Source organism: Anolis sagrei, chromosome 1 (genome assembly GCF_037176765.1).
Source record: "Anolis sagrei isolate rAnoSag1 chromosome 1, rAnoSag1.mat, whole genome shotgun sequence".
Lineage (NCBI taxonomy): Eukaryota > Metazoa > Chordata > Lepidosauria > Squamata > Dactyloidae > Anolis > Anolis sagrei.
Window position 1 is genome coordinate 24,136,615 of NC_090021.1, and position 14,999 is coordinate 24,151,613.

At 43.0% G+C, this 14,999-nt stretch overlaps 1 protein-coding gene across 2 annotated transcripts in view; it reads left to right on the forward strand.

Moving 5' to 3' along the window:
• The first annotated feature begins 368 nt into the window (after positions 1-368).
• MERTK (MER proto-oncogene, tyrosine kinase) overlaps positions 369-14,999 on the forward strand; it is a 77,226-nt gene continuing 62,595 nt past the window's right edge. For both annotated transcript variants that reach the window (XM_060754472.2, XM_060754473.2), the window contains exons 1-4: positions 369-572; positions 8,245-8,671; positions 10,466-10,566; positions 11,977-12,147. In XM_060754472.2, coding sequence (XP_060610455.2) covers positions 497-572; positions 8,245-8,671; positions 10,466-10,566; positions 11,977-12,147 — 775 coding nt within the window. In that variant the 5' untranslated portion in view covers positions 369-496. The remainder of the gene's footprint in view (positions 573-8,244; positions 8,672-10,465; positions 10,567-11,976; positions 12,148-14,999) is intronic.

Here is a 14,999-nt window from a genome sequence, read left to right on the forward strand (position 1 = left end):
ACATCCTGCCTATCAGATATTTACATGATGATTGATAACAGTAGCAAAATGACAGTGATGAAGTAGCAATGGAAATAATGTTATGGTTAAGGGTCAAAACAACATGAGGAACTGTATGAAGGGGTTGCTGCATTAGGAAGGTTGAGAACCACTGATCTAGAACCATGGAGCGACCTCCTCCTCCTCCTCCAGCCCCGTTTGGAAGAAAAAGCACCAAGTATATGGTTTATTGAGTTGCTGTATGTATATGGTTCATTGCCCTCTCCTCCTCCTCCTCCTCCTCCTCCATCTAGAGGCGGGGCCTCCCTCTCCATCCCTCCCTCCCTCCTTCCTTCGCCCCGCCTCCCTCCTAAAGTTTCCCGAGAACTTTTTGTTTGGGTCCAGTTCCCTTCGGAGCGAAGGCAAAGTCGCAGCTAGGCGAGCGAGGGCTCCACTCCCAAAAAGAGGCTCGGGGGGGTCCTGGAGGGCTGTCGGACCGGGCTTTGGGCACCTGGCCATGGGAGGCGAGGCGCAGGGTCTGCGGTGGTGGCTCCTCCTGTTGTTTTTGGCGGCGGCCTCCTTCTCCAGAAAAGGTAAAAGCGCTCCTCTCCTTCCCTTGGTTGTTTTGGGTCCACAAAGGCGAGAGGAGTCGGGGAAAGAAGGTGGTTGGTTATTTTACATGACTCCAGGGGCGTCTACGTTGTAGAGTAATGCAGTCCGACACCACTTTGATTGCTGTGCTTCAAAGCGATGGAGTCCTGGGAGCTGAAGCTTGGTGAGGCACCAGCAGCCTTTGGCTCAGGAGGCTCAAGGCATCCTCATTGGGAGACTACAAACCGCAAGATTCCATTGCATGGCGCCCTGGCAATTAGAGTGGTGCCAAAGGGCATTCATTCTACAGTGTAGATCTGGCCTGGGCACACTTGAGCCCTCCAGGAGTTTTGAACTGCAACTCCCACCATTCCTAACAGCCTCAGGCCCACTTAAGCGGCTGAGGGGGGGAAGGAAGGGGCCTGAGGCAGTTAGGAATGGTGGGAGTTGCAGTTCAAAACTCCTGGAGAGCCCAAGTTGGCCCAGGCTTGATCTAGTGTGATGATGTCCTTAGAATCTACCAATCAGATGCTGTGTTGTGAATATCATCATCATCATTTAATAACTTATTAATCGCCCTCCATCCAAGAGTGCTCTAGGCGATTTACAGCTGAATTATAAAAGATAAAATACATACATACAAAAATTAAAAATTAACAGCGATCGAATGCTCTAGTAAAAAGCCAGGTCTTAAGTGCGAGAGTAAAAGGCCCTAAGTCACGCATGGCTCTCATGTAGGGCGGCAAGGAATTCCACAAGGCAGGGGCAGAAATAGAAAAAGCCCTGCGTCTGGTCCTTTCCAAGTGCATTTCTCTAGGACCCATTATATGGAGTAAGTCACGTTGGGCTGGTCGTTGCGACCCCCGATGATGGGAGAAGGAGAGGCGGTCCCTATCCTGCTGCACTTTCCAGAAAATCCACCCAGAATGCAGTGAGGAAACATGCAAGGTATTTGGTTAAGCGAAGCAAGGACTGTATTTCATATGAGAAGCAGAAAACTGATGTATTTCATATGAGAAGCATATGAAATACATCAGTTTGTGTATTTCATATGAGAAGCAGAAAACTGATGGTTTTATTCTGCAGGTGAAATAAGGGACAGAGCTCCTATCTTTTTATTGCTTGCACAGAAGCCCCCAGTGGTGGGTTAAACTCTTCTACCAGCAGGACTGCTAAGAAACAGGTCAGCAGTTCGAATCCAGGGAAAGTGGGTTGAGCTCCCTCTGTCAGCTCCAGCTCCCCATGGAGGGACATGAGAGAAACCTCCCACTATTTATTTATTTATTTACGACATTTCTACCCCGCCCTTCTCAAGGGGGGACTCAGAGCGGATTCAATGCCGCAAATCACAGTTAAACAACAATATAAAGCCATAAATACACAATAAATTAAAACAATAACATTAGATAAACAATCATACAGCCGTTTCTATTATTATCACAATTATATGGTCCAGTTAAATGTCCAAAGTGCCGTTATGCCTGCTAGCCAAAGGCCTGGTTCCAAAACCACGATTTCAGTTTTTTCCTGAAAGAAAGGAGGGAGGATGCCGATCTAATATCGCTGGGGAGCGAGTTCTACAAGGAGGGGGTCACCACCAAGAAGACCCTGTCCCTCATCCCCACCAGGCGCCTTTGCCAGGCTGGTGGGACTGAGAGCAGTGCTTCCCCGGTGGATCTTAAACTACAAGACGGAATGTAGAGGGAGATACGGTCAGACAAGTAAGCTGGGCCGGAGCTGTTTAGGGCTTTATAGGTCAAGACCACCACTTTGAATTGTGCTTGGAAATGGACCGGCAGCCAGTGGAGGTGACATAGCAAAGGGGTGGTGTGCTCCCTGTATGGCGCTCTGGTGGGCATCCCACTGGGATGGTAAAATATCCTTTCAGGCAGCCAATTCTCTCACACCAGAAGCAACTTGCAGTTTCTCAAGGCGCTCCTGACATGCACAAAAATTGGTTGCACAGAAGCAAGGATTTCACCGGGTACTGTGAAACAAGCAATATTGCTGAAATCTCCTCCCTATATAAATCCATTAAACTAAGAATCATAGAGTTGGAAGAGGCCTCATGGGCCATCCAGTCCAACCCCCTGCCAAGAAGCAAGAGAATTTCATTCAGAGCACCCTCAACAGATGGCCATCCAGAAACAGGAATCCTGTCCTTTATTTTACCTGGAAGTTTGACTTGTGTGTACTTAGGTGTAGATTGTGCTCTGAAATCTTTATGGGTGTGCTGCCCTAATGAATATGTACATTCATGTTCAACTAAATAGGATGAAGACCTTAATCAGGGTTAATAAGGGACATGTGCTTGGATATGAACGCTCATCTCATCAGGCGACACACAAACCTTTGATTTTTCAGGGTTTCTTTTGATGGACTCAGAGGTGAAAGGAATCCATGTGGTCCTGATGATTTTGACTTTAATGGGTTAAAAAAATAGCATTGTGTTGTCCAAGATTTTCATGACTGGGATCACTGGGTTGCTATGAGTTTTCCGGACTGTATGGCCATGTTCCAGAAGTATTCTCTCCTGACGTTTCGCCTACATCTATGGCAGGCATCCTCAGAGGTTGTGAGGGCCGGTCCTCACAACAGCATTCAGGCAGAAGCTAATCATAACATTACACAGGAGAACCTAAAGATTCCTAGAGATAATATTTTCAATTACATCTGTGAATAATCAAATCCACAAAGACTAAGTCCACAAATGTGGAAAGCCAGCTGTACTAGCATTGCTTCTGTGTAACTAATTAACTAAAACAGCATTGGTTGGAAGTTCAGAAATGTTATTTACAAATCTTCACATCACGATGGCTTGAAATGCTGACATTGTAAGCCAGTTCTCTGTGAATTCTGCAACTAAATGGGATTCTGGGGAATGAAAAATATCTCATCTGAGTAGTTGTGGGTTCAAGCTATATTTTCACTTCTGCATCTTTGAGGAATTAAGAAATTTGCGCTAGTTAGTGTTCACCAAAAAAAGCACCCTTTAGTAAGCACATTTGAAAGAACCCTGTGATCCCTTTGGGAAACTCTTTGAATGTGAAAAAAGGGAGGACTGTTCAACTGAGTAATTTGCCATTTTAATTCGAGGTTACAGAGGGTCACCCTCTAATGAGCAGATGAAACTATTGAGAGAAATCAATTTGTAAGAACTTTGAAAAGCAAAATTAGAGCTTCAGAAATCAGGCTTTAACACAGGCATGGGCAAACTTGGGCCCTGCATGTGTTTTGGACTTCAACTCCCACCATTCCCAACAGCCTCGGTCCCTTTCTTTTTCCTCCTCAGCAGCTTTAGCGGCTGAGGGGGAAAAGGAAAGGGCCTGAGGCTGTTGGGAATGGTGGGAGTTGAAGTCCAAAACACCTGCAGGGCCCAAGTTTGCCCATGCCTACTTTAGCATCATGCTCTTATAAAAATACCAAGTTAGGGAAATGATTAATCCACTCTGGGTTTTAGCCCAAGCTTTAAAGGGGCTGAACATGTTTGGGAGATGCGGGATTCAGCACTTTGGATAGCTCTTCTGAGGTTTGGACTGAAACTTGAGTAGATTCCCTGCTCTACTGACATCGAAGCCAGCAGGCACCCTGTTTAGGATGTCTTTCAAGTCAATACTAAACATATTTCTTCCAATTCAATTTTGAGACCTTCTTTGGAGGCTTTTAAAAAGAGGCTGGATGGCCATCTGTCAGAAGTGCTTTGAATACGATTTTCCTGCTTCTTGGCAGGGAGTTGGACTGGATGGCCCCACGAGGTCTCTTCCAACTCTATGATTCTAAGGGGGATTTCTATGGGAGATCTATGCTTCAGCCTCTTCTCCTGAAATGGGACACAAGGAGGACACATAACAAAAAGTTCCCTGTTGTGACCGCTGGGCCTCATTTTTAAAAAAACGGAGTTTCCCACCCACTATAACTTTAAAGGGAGGCTGGATTCTGGTAGAATCATAGCGTAAATACAGATCAATTTAATGGGAGACAAGGAGGGAGCAAATGGAGAATGTAAGCAGATCGTACCTTCTGTTTCCTTCTCTGCAAATTAAGCCGAGGAACATACAAATGTACGCTCATGAGCTTTATATGGCATGCGCAGGGAGCCATCATTTTGCAGGATACCCACTAAAAGGGAGAGAACTCTGTGCACACTCAACTTGCCCATGTATGGTATTCCTACCATCCGATGAGTTCATTAAAAAAGGAACAAAGACAGTAGGCATGATTTCAATTCCCCTTCATGTGAAATGGGTTTTTCTTGAGTCTCTTTTCTGCCTTAGTAACTTTTGTGTGTTAGCAGCGTAGGGCTTTGTTGTTGCAGTCATTGTGTGCCTTCAAGGTGTTTTTGGCTTTTGGTAGCCCTATCCTAATGCTTTCAGAGAGGGCTTGCCATTGCCTTTCTCTGAGACTGAGAAAGTATGGCTTGCCCAAGGTGGGTTTCCACGGCTGAGTGACAACTCAGATCTCCTGTACTCTTAATATAATACTCAAATCATTACACTGTGCTAGTTCTTATATGTGTATGTGAGTATATATGCCAGGCTTGGCCAAACTTTGGCCCTCCAGGTGTTTTGGACTACTGTTAAACAATCAACAGTAAAACATTAATTAAACAATGCATTGTCAAAGGCTTTCATGGCCGGAATCACTGGGTTGTTGCATGTTGTTTCGGGCTATATGGCCATGTTCGAGAGGCATTCTCTCCTGATGTTTCGCCTGCATCTATGGCAAGCATCCTCAGAGGTAGTGAGGTCTGTTGGAACAAGGAAAGTGGGTTTATATATCTGTGGAATGACCAGGGTGGGACCAAGGACTCTTGTCTGTTGGAGCTAGGTGTGAATGTTTCAACTGACCACCTTGATTAGCATTTGATGGCCTGGCGGTGCCTTGGGCAATCTTTTGTTGAGAGGTGATTAGATGTCCTTGTTTGTTTCCTCTCTGTTGTGTTGCTATTGTAATTTTAGAGTTTTTTAATACTGGTAGCCAGATTTTGTTCATTTTCATGGTTTCTTCCTTTCTGAAAGGAGAAAACACATTAAAACATATTCCATAAATAAGTTAATTAAAAGCCAAAGTGCCCAAGTGTATCCATAAAAACAAAGACCTCGTCCACATTAAGGAGTAGCCCATAGCACCTTGTATTAATTGACTGTCTCCCACCTAAGTCTCCACCAAAGTACTGCTTAGCTTCTGAGATCAAATAGGGTCTGGCGCATTAGAGTATTACCAAACGAAAGTTTCATAATGAGGATGAGCCACTTTGAGTCCCTGTTGACTATGCTAAATTTCAATGTCGGAGGAAAGACGGGATAAATACAAATACAATTATGATGATATATTTGTTTTTATCCTGCTTCTATCTCTGTGATTGAGATGCAAAACTGGATACAAATAATAACAATGATATTAGTAATAGTTGTTCAGATGCAGGTATATTTAGAAAATAGAAATTTGCCAGTGTGCTGTAATGATTTCAGCATTGGAGTACAGCTCTGGAGACCAGGTTTTGAATGTTAATAAAATGAAAAGCTTTAAAAACCATGAGACAGAAACAGAAATAATATTTCAAATTATGTCTATGGCAGAATTGATTTAGATTGATTTACTGTAACTCAGACAAAGCCTCTGTTCGTATTTTGCATATGGAATTGGAATCCCAAGACCAGATTTTCCTCTCATCACTCTTTATTCAGCAGAGCAACAAACAGTGCTGTCATTTTGCCCTGCACATTTTTGTTGTGTCTGCGTTTAATATTATAACTTATTTTAATGGCATCTTGTTTTTTTAATTCCAGTTCTGGGAGAACCATGGAAGTTCTAAGTATTTAGCAATTGCTAATTTGGCTTTGAGTAAGCCAGAAATGAAGCCCATAAATCTTCTGCATTATCCTTTTACAAATCTTTTACGAATTGAAGCTTGCTGGGGTTGTTCTCGCGTTGTCTGCTTTGTTTGAACTGCAAGGAAATCATTCATGCTTGTTGAGAGCAATTTGGCATTTAAACTTGAGCAGTTTTGATGGAAGTTCCTTGAGCAGCCTATCAAAATTACAGATTAATTTCCAAAATTCTGCAAAGGCAAAGTTCAAGCAAAATCCTAGTTAATTATTAATAATATTTCAACTTGTAGGAATTTAGATTTTCTGAAGATAGTATTTTGTTGATTTGGTGTGCTTCCCCATCTTCACATGCATTGCAATCCACAACACTTTGTTTTAAAAAGGATGGCAAATTGATGGCACAGGGATGAGGTTGGTGCTATCTTATCTAGAGGTTTTTAAACAGAGGATGGATGGCCATATGTTGGGAGTGCTTTGATCGTGTGTTTCTGAATGGCAGAATGGTGTTGGACTTTTGGAAAATGTGAATCTCCATAACCATTTGGGAAATGGGATTCATAACCTTTTTGGAAAAACCACTGGTCAAATGACCTTTTGGAAATATATACAACAGAGTTCTAGAAGTGTTCTTTTAGTTGCCCAAAAAACATCTACTCCTTCTTAAAATATATTAGTCTTTAAATCATGCTCTCAAAAGACAAAATAAGTAGTCTTCTTTAAAAGTAACAGAGTTGGTTTACTCACAAAGCTTCATGTATACAGCATACAGGTACTTTGCTTGTAAATCCAGTTACAACAGGATTTTGTAGTTTCTCTTTGTAGGTAACACAGGGCATATTCCTTAGAAACAATAGTCCATAGTTCAAAGCAACTCTGTTTCTGAGAGTCTAACAAGTCTCTAAGTATAGGGTTCCTGCAGTGAAGTCTAAAGCATACAGATGGTGTCTACTCTCTCTAAGAGTCTAATGCAGTGGTTCTCAACCTGGGGTCCCCAGATGTTTTTGGCCTTCAACTCCCAGAAATCCTAACAGGTGGTAAACTGGTTGGGATTTCTGGGAGTTGTAGGCCAAAAACATCTGGGGACCCCAGGTTGAGAACCACTGGTCTAATGGCTTCTACTCCTGCAGTCTTCTTAAAGGCACATTTTTCTACATGGCTTCTCAAAGCAAACTGTTCTTACTGAGTTCTTGTGGGTTTTTTTGGGCTATAGAGCCATGTTCTAGAGGCATTTCTCCTGACATTTCGCCTGCATCTATGGCAAGCATCCTCAGAGGTAGTGAGTCACTACCTCTGAGGATGCTTGCCATAGATGCAGGCGAAACGTCAGGAGAAATGCCTCTAGAACATGGCTCTATAGCAGAGCTCGCTACCTCTGAGGATGCTTGCCATAGATGCAGGCGAAACATCAGGAGAAATGCCTCTAGAACATGGCCATATAGCCTGAAAAAACCCACAAGAACCTAGTGATTCCAGCCATGAAAGCCTTCAACAATACATTGTTCTTACTGAAGTCTAAAAGCATCTACTAATTAAAATGGAGTCTGAGTCCTGAACATTCCCAGTTCTGATTACATGGTCTGCAGCTCCTCCCACAACAAAGAGGTTAGGTACAATTGCAGTTGTTATTTTTTGGAATCTGTTTGTTTGTTGGACATCGAATTGTTTCTGATTGTGAGGCTGCCTTGAGTCCCCAACTCACATACAACACAGTAAGCAATTATCTATATAGCAAATATTAGCAGAGGCTTGAGAAGGTTGCTAAAATGGACGGATTGACACTCTTGGTTTCTTTCAATTCTATGATTCCGTTGATTCTGTCTCAGCTGTATATCTTAATTTGCAGATCTCATTGAAGGAGCAAAGCGGTCTGACACATCACTGTCAACGGCAAGTTTACATTTAGAGGAGGCCAAGATGTTCCACCGATTCTCTCGCTCGCTTCCTGTCAAGACTTCCATAATGTATCCCTCAGCCCCTCCAATGGACTCCAGGACTGGGAAAGCGAATACATTCACCACTCCTGAAGGCGATGGAGCCCACCCTCTTCAAGCCGTTAAATTTAACCCTACAGTAGGAAAGATACCAATTGCTGAACATATGGACGTCAAATTTAATTGCTCTATCAAAGTTCCTAGATCACTAATTAACCACGATTATGCAACTATTTCCTTGTGGAAGAATGGAAAAGAGCTTCTTCATGCTGATAGGATGGCCAGCCAGCATTACCAATTTGATGATAATGAGTATATTTCTATGACATCCGCCTTCCGGTAAACAACTTAAATATTATTTGAACCTTGAACATATTGCATTCTTCAGCCAGAAATGCGTGTGTGTGTGTGTGTGTGTGTGTAGTGCACTAACACTCCCTTGACACAATATCCTATTCCTTGTGGAATGGCTCGTTCCACATAGCCTTCAGTCTCATACAAGTAGCAGGAATCCTGGAAGTTGTAGTTTGGTGAGGCACCAGCAGAGAAGGCTAAAGATCTTATAAAACTACATCTCCTAGAGCACTGAGCCATGGTGTCAAACTGCATTAATTCTACAGTGTAGATGCACCCCTTGCCAAACCATAGCCCCTTCAGAACTCTGGCAGATGTTTTGCTTTTGCTACTCTGATAATAATAATAATAATAATAATAATAATAATAATAATAATGATAATAATTTTATTTATACCCTACCACCATCTCCCCAAGGGGACACAGGCAGCTAACATGAGGCCAAGCCCAACAATTACAACAAAGCAAAAGGAGTACATACAACAAATAATACATCAAATAAAATGTAAACAAAACAAAATAATACAAAATAAACACAGCGTATAAAATAAAATGACAAAAAATTGAGCACAGTGGGCTGGGCCAATTGTAAGGGATAAAACTATAAAAACCCCGTTGAGGTAGTGTATCTGGTGGGAGGTTCAGATGGGACAAGCCATAGGGTTTAATTTCACTAAAGGATGAGGTAAAGCGCATTGAAGGACATTTTGTACTGAGTTGGTCATGGTATGGGGATTTGTTGTTCATTTCTCAAAGGCACACCGGAACAGCCATGTTTTTAGGCTTTTCCTAAAGGCTGCCAGGGTGGGTGCTTGCCTAATCTCTGTGGGTAGCGAATTCCAAAGTCAAGGGGCCACCACAGAGAAGGCCCTCTCCCTCGTCCCCACAAGTCAAGCTTATGACGGAAGTGGGAGCGAGAGGAGGGCCTCCCCTGAAAATTGAAGGGATCATGCAGGTTTGTAGAAGGAAATGCGGTCACAAAGGTAGGCGGGTCCCAAACCATTCACTTTGTAGGTGATAACCTGCACCTTGGATTGGGACCAGAAAATAAAAAGCAGCCAGTGGAGCTCCTTAAACAGAGGGGTAGACTGCTCCCTGTAATTCACTCCCTGTAATTCGCTCTGATGTGAAACCAGCTCTCTTGGGAAGATATACCATATTATTTTGGTGGGTAAATATATTTCTTTAAATGGAATCATAGATTGACCATCTGATACATATATATGTCCCTTACCTACACCCTAACTATAAAATATAAGAAGAAAGAAAACATAGCGTAGTCAGCAGTGCCAGCTTTGATGGGTTTCAGAATACCCTTCCCAGCCGAGACTCTGGTGTTGGGCCTGTTTGTCCTTACTATGTTGCTCTCTCAGGGGTCATTTGAGGCACAGCTGGTGGAGTAGCTCTCCATTTCAGCCCTAAGGGTGCATCAAATGAATGCAGTTTGACACCACTTTAACTATCATAGCTCAGTGATACAGAATCCTGGGAGTTGTAGTTTCACAAAGTATTCAGCCTTCTTTGCCAAAGAGTGTTAGTGCTTCACTTAACTATAAGCAGCACAGCTGGTCACTGATCTGGATGGGAACACTCTTCAGTTTTCAAAATGCCAGCAAAAAGCTAGGTTATTCCCAGGACATTTTTTCCATGTGGATTCATGCCATATTTATTTTTGATCAGTCCCCAAATAATGCAGAATTATTTTGGATTTCTTCCTTGGTCCCACAGTCAACACTGATTGCCTTATAAGTCTTTCTCGCTTCTCTTTTTTTCCTGCAGTATCAACAATATCCAGCGCGCTGACAATGGGTCTTACAGTTGCAAATTGAAAGTCAATAATACTGAAATAGTATCAGATCCTATTTTGGTTTTGTTTGAAGGTAAGCTCGTATTCGAAAGCACCACTCAATGATGAGATATTGACAAGCTGGAATGTGTTAAAATGATCAAGGGTTTGGAGAACAAGCCCTATGAGGCATGGCTTAAGGAGCTGGGCATGTTTAGCCTGAAGAAGAGAAGGCTGAGAGGAGATATGATAGCCATGTATAAATATGTAAGAGGAAGCCACAGGGAGGAGGGAGCAAGCTTGTTTCTGCTTCCCTGGAGACTAGGATGCGGAACAATGGCTTCAAACTAAAAGAGAGGCGGTTCCATCTGAACATGAGGAAGAACTTCCTGACTGTGAGAGCCGTTCAGCAGTGGAACTCTCTGCCCCGGAGTGTGGTGGAGGCGCCTTCTTTGGAAGCTTTTAAACAGAGGCTGGATGGCCATCTGTCAGGGGTGATTTGAATGCAATATTCCTGCTTCTTGGCAGGGGGTTGGACTGGATGGCCCATGAGGTCTCTTCCAACTCTTTGATTCTATGAGATATTGCTGTTGAATTGTTGTCCTGCGGTCTCATTTTGACGTGAGGAAGGCATGGTATAAATCAGGCATGGGCAAACTTTGGCCCTCCAGGTGTTTTGGACTTCAACTCCTGCAATTCCTAACAGCCTAGTGTTAGGAATAGTGGGAGTTGAAGTCCAAAATACCTGGAGAGCTGAAGTTTGCCCATGCCTGGTATAAATTCTCTCCAAGGAAGAATAAATGGCTAGCAATGAGTATAGCTCCTAGCATTATTCTGAATTTCAAAGGAACTGTCTATAGGTTAATAAATGCAAATAAATGTAGTTTGAACCCACTTTCACTGCCTTGGCTCTATGCTATGGGATCCTGGGAGTTGTAGTTTTACAAGGTCTTTAGCTTTTCTCTTCCAAAGTGCTGTTGTCTCAGCAAACTACAAATACTAGGATTCCATAGCACTGATCATGGCAGTGCAAGTGTCAAACTGCATTCATTTTACATTGTAGATTGGGGCCCCAAAACTAAGGCCAGCAGGCTGGATGTAGCCCTCCATATTGCTATCTTTTAAAGGAAGTTTGGGACATTTGGAACACTTTGGAGGGGGCAATCTAGGGGTTTTTTGAGGGCCGGGGGTTGGTCCCATGTGCCATGTTTAAGGGTCCTGTAGGCCACACTTTGCCTAGGGACTTGACTTTGCTCATTCCAATCTAGAAGGTGTCAGGTTAGAGTAAGCATGGGCAAACTTTGGCCCTCCGGGTGTTTTGGACTTCAACTCCCAAAATTCCTAACAGCCGATAGGCTATTAGGAATTGTGGGATTTGGAGTCCAAAGCACCCGGAGGGCCAAAGTTTGCCCAGGCCTGGGTTAGAGAAAGGGCATGCTAGTTCCTGTCTTTCTCTTTTCCTTTTAAGCCTTCCCAATAACTAATTCCTTTCTGTTGCATGCAGGACTGCCCTACTTCATTAAACAGCCGCAGGGGCTAAATGTCACCCGAAACACACCGTTCAATCTCACCTGCAAAGCGGTGGGACCTCCTGAGCCTGTTGAGATTCGCTGGCATTGGAACAGCAGCCTCATTGCTACGAAAGAAATATCTCCATCTGTCTTGACTGTGCCAGGTATGCAAAGTACTGCTGTGCTTCCAACATGTGTGTTTTGTATGCTGATTTCTTTTATTCTGCACTGAAGCAGAGACATTTTGAAATTCTCCCTGGGAATTCTGTCCAAAAATCTAATGATCAAGTAATTGAAAAGAAACTCTCTGACTTGCTGTATATGTTCACATTGCTGGTTGTATTTCATTTGATGAGACCTATTCTGTTTTGTCAAAGGCTTTCATAGCCAGAATCACTAGGTTGCTGTGAGTTTTTGGGCTGTATGGCCATGTTCCGGAAGCATTCTCTCCTGATGTTTCACCGACATCTATGGCAAGCATCTTCAGAGGTTGAAGGGTCTCAACCTCTGAGAACGCCTGCCATAGATGTGGGTGAAACGTCAGGAGAGAATGCTTCTGAAACATAGCCATACAGCCTGGAAAATCCACACCAACCTAGAGACCTATTCTGTTATTATTTCTGAGCAGAGCAGTGATAGAGGTGGGCAGGTGTGTTTTAACGTGTTTCAGCAAAAACTTCCAGGAGTCTTGTAATACCTTAAAGATTAACACATTTTATTTGACATGAGGCATTTGTGTACTGCCCACTTAAATGTTGGTGTTAACATTTATTATTCCTTCGATTTTAAAGTGTTGCCTTTGCAGTGCAATTGACTATTCTCTGGAAGAGACTGGCTTTACAGGCAGAGTTTGGGATCATTACTCTTTAGGGGTGCATCTACATTGTAGAATTAATATAGTTTGGCACCACTTTAGCTGCCATGGCTCAATGCTGTGGAAAAATGGGAGCTGTAGATTTACAAGGTCTTTGGCCTTCTCTGCCAAAGATTGCTGGTGCCTCACCAAACTACATATCCCAAACTACACAATATAGATGCAACTGTAATTAGGTCTCCTAGTATCCTCAAGCCAGTGTGGCCATTGGCTGTGCTGTGTGGAGGATTCTGACATCTCTCATTGAAGAAAATGAAGATTTGAAAGAAGTAGTAGCGTGGGAAAAAACGCTTTTTGAGATGAAAGAGAGCTGGGTTGTTGTAGGTTTTTTGGGCTATATGGCCATGTTCTAGAAGCATTCTCTCCTGACGTTTTTCCTGCATCTATGGCAAGCATCCTCATAGGTTGTGAAGTCTGTAGGGTTGCAAGGGAGGGTGAGCAAAATGGGCAAAGGTCTGAAAACAGCTTAGGGAGTCGAGTATTTTTGGCCTGGAGAAGAGAAGGTGAAGAGGTGACATGACAGCCATGGTGAAATATTTTAAAGGATGTCATATTGAAGATGGGGCAGGCTTGTTTTCTAGTGGTGCAGAGGTTAATACATGGAGCAAGTAATTCAAAGTTCAGGAAAAGAAATTCTACCTGAATATTAGAAAGAATGTCCTGATAGCATTAGCTGTTGGATGGTGGAATATTCTGCCTTGGAGTTGAGGGCCCTTCCAGGCAGGCTCTATATCCAAGGGTCTTTAAAATGAATTATATAAGTCCACACTGCCAAATAATCTGGAATAAACAGAAAACCTGGCATCAGATCCTGGGATATAGGGCCTGTCTAGAAGGGCCCTGAGCCTCCTTCTTTGGAAGGTTTTAAACTGGTGGCCATCTGTTGGGATTGTGTTGATTATGTATGTATTACTCGATGGCAGAATGGGGTTGGACTGGGTTGCGCATGAGGATCTCTTCCAACTCTATGATTCTATAGAGATGGCTTATGTACCTTTATTGGTTAATAAGAAATGCAAATTTAATCAGAGGTTTCCTTTTACCCAATTGATGACAAATGACACCTGCTGAAATTTCTTCTTCCAGACAACTACTAAAAGTTCAAGGACCATCTCTTGTTCTCTGTAGAAAGCCATAGAGAGCTGTTGCTAATCAGGCTAGAGAACATTGTGCTGAGATGCAGTACTAGATTAAACTTCCAGTGTTCCTGTTTTGCTAATGTTGTTTCAGTTAGATCTGCTTGTGTTACATGGAGGATATTTAATGTTGGAATATCTACCGGTATTTATTTATCGTATCAAGAGTAAACCAAGGGTATAGTTGTAATGTATTAAAATAAACACAAAGTTTACAAACTTGGCATTCGATTAAATGTCCTTTGTTCAGTAGCTGGCCACTTGGAGTGCCTCTGGTGTTGCTATAAGGAGATCCTCCATTGTGCATGTAGCAGGGCCCAGACTACATTGTAATAGGTGATCTGTGATTTGTTCTTTTCCACACTCACATGTCATGGACTCCGCTTTGTGACCCAATTTCTTAAAGTTGGCTTTGCATCTTATGGTGCCAGAGCACAGTCTGTTCAGCGCCTTCCAAGTCACCTAGTCTTCTAGGTGTGCCCAGGAGGGAGGCTTTCGTTTGGTATCAGCTATGAATCGAGGTTCTGGGTTTCAATCTGCCACTTTTGGACTCTTGCTTGCTGAAGTGTTCCTGCGAGTATCTCTGTAGATCTTAGAAAACTATTTCTTGTTTTAAGGCATTGGCATGCTAGCTGATATCCAAACAGGAGGTGGGGCGGAGATGTCACTACCTTGGTCCTTTCATTATTGACTGCTACTTCCCAGTGGATGTCAGGTGGTGCAATACCAGCTAAACAGTGTAATTTCTCCAGTGGTGTAGAGCGTAGACATCCTGTGATAATGTGACATGTCTCATTAAGAGCCACATCCACTGTTTTAGCATGGCGAGATATTTTCCACACTGGGCATACATACTCAGCAGCAGAGTAGCAAAGTGCAAGGGCAGATGTCTTGACTGTATCTGGTTGTGATCCCCAGGTTGTGGAATAGAAATACTACAACAAACATTTGTGTATATGCTACTACAGTCAGCTCTCCCCAATCAGTGGGGTTAGGGACATAGGCA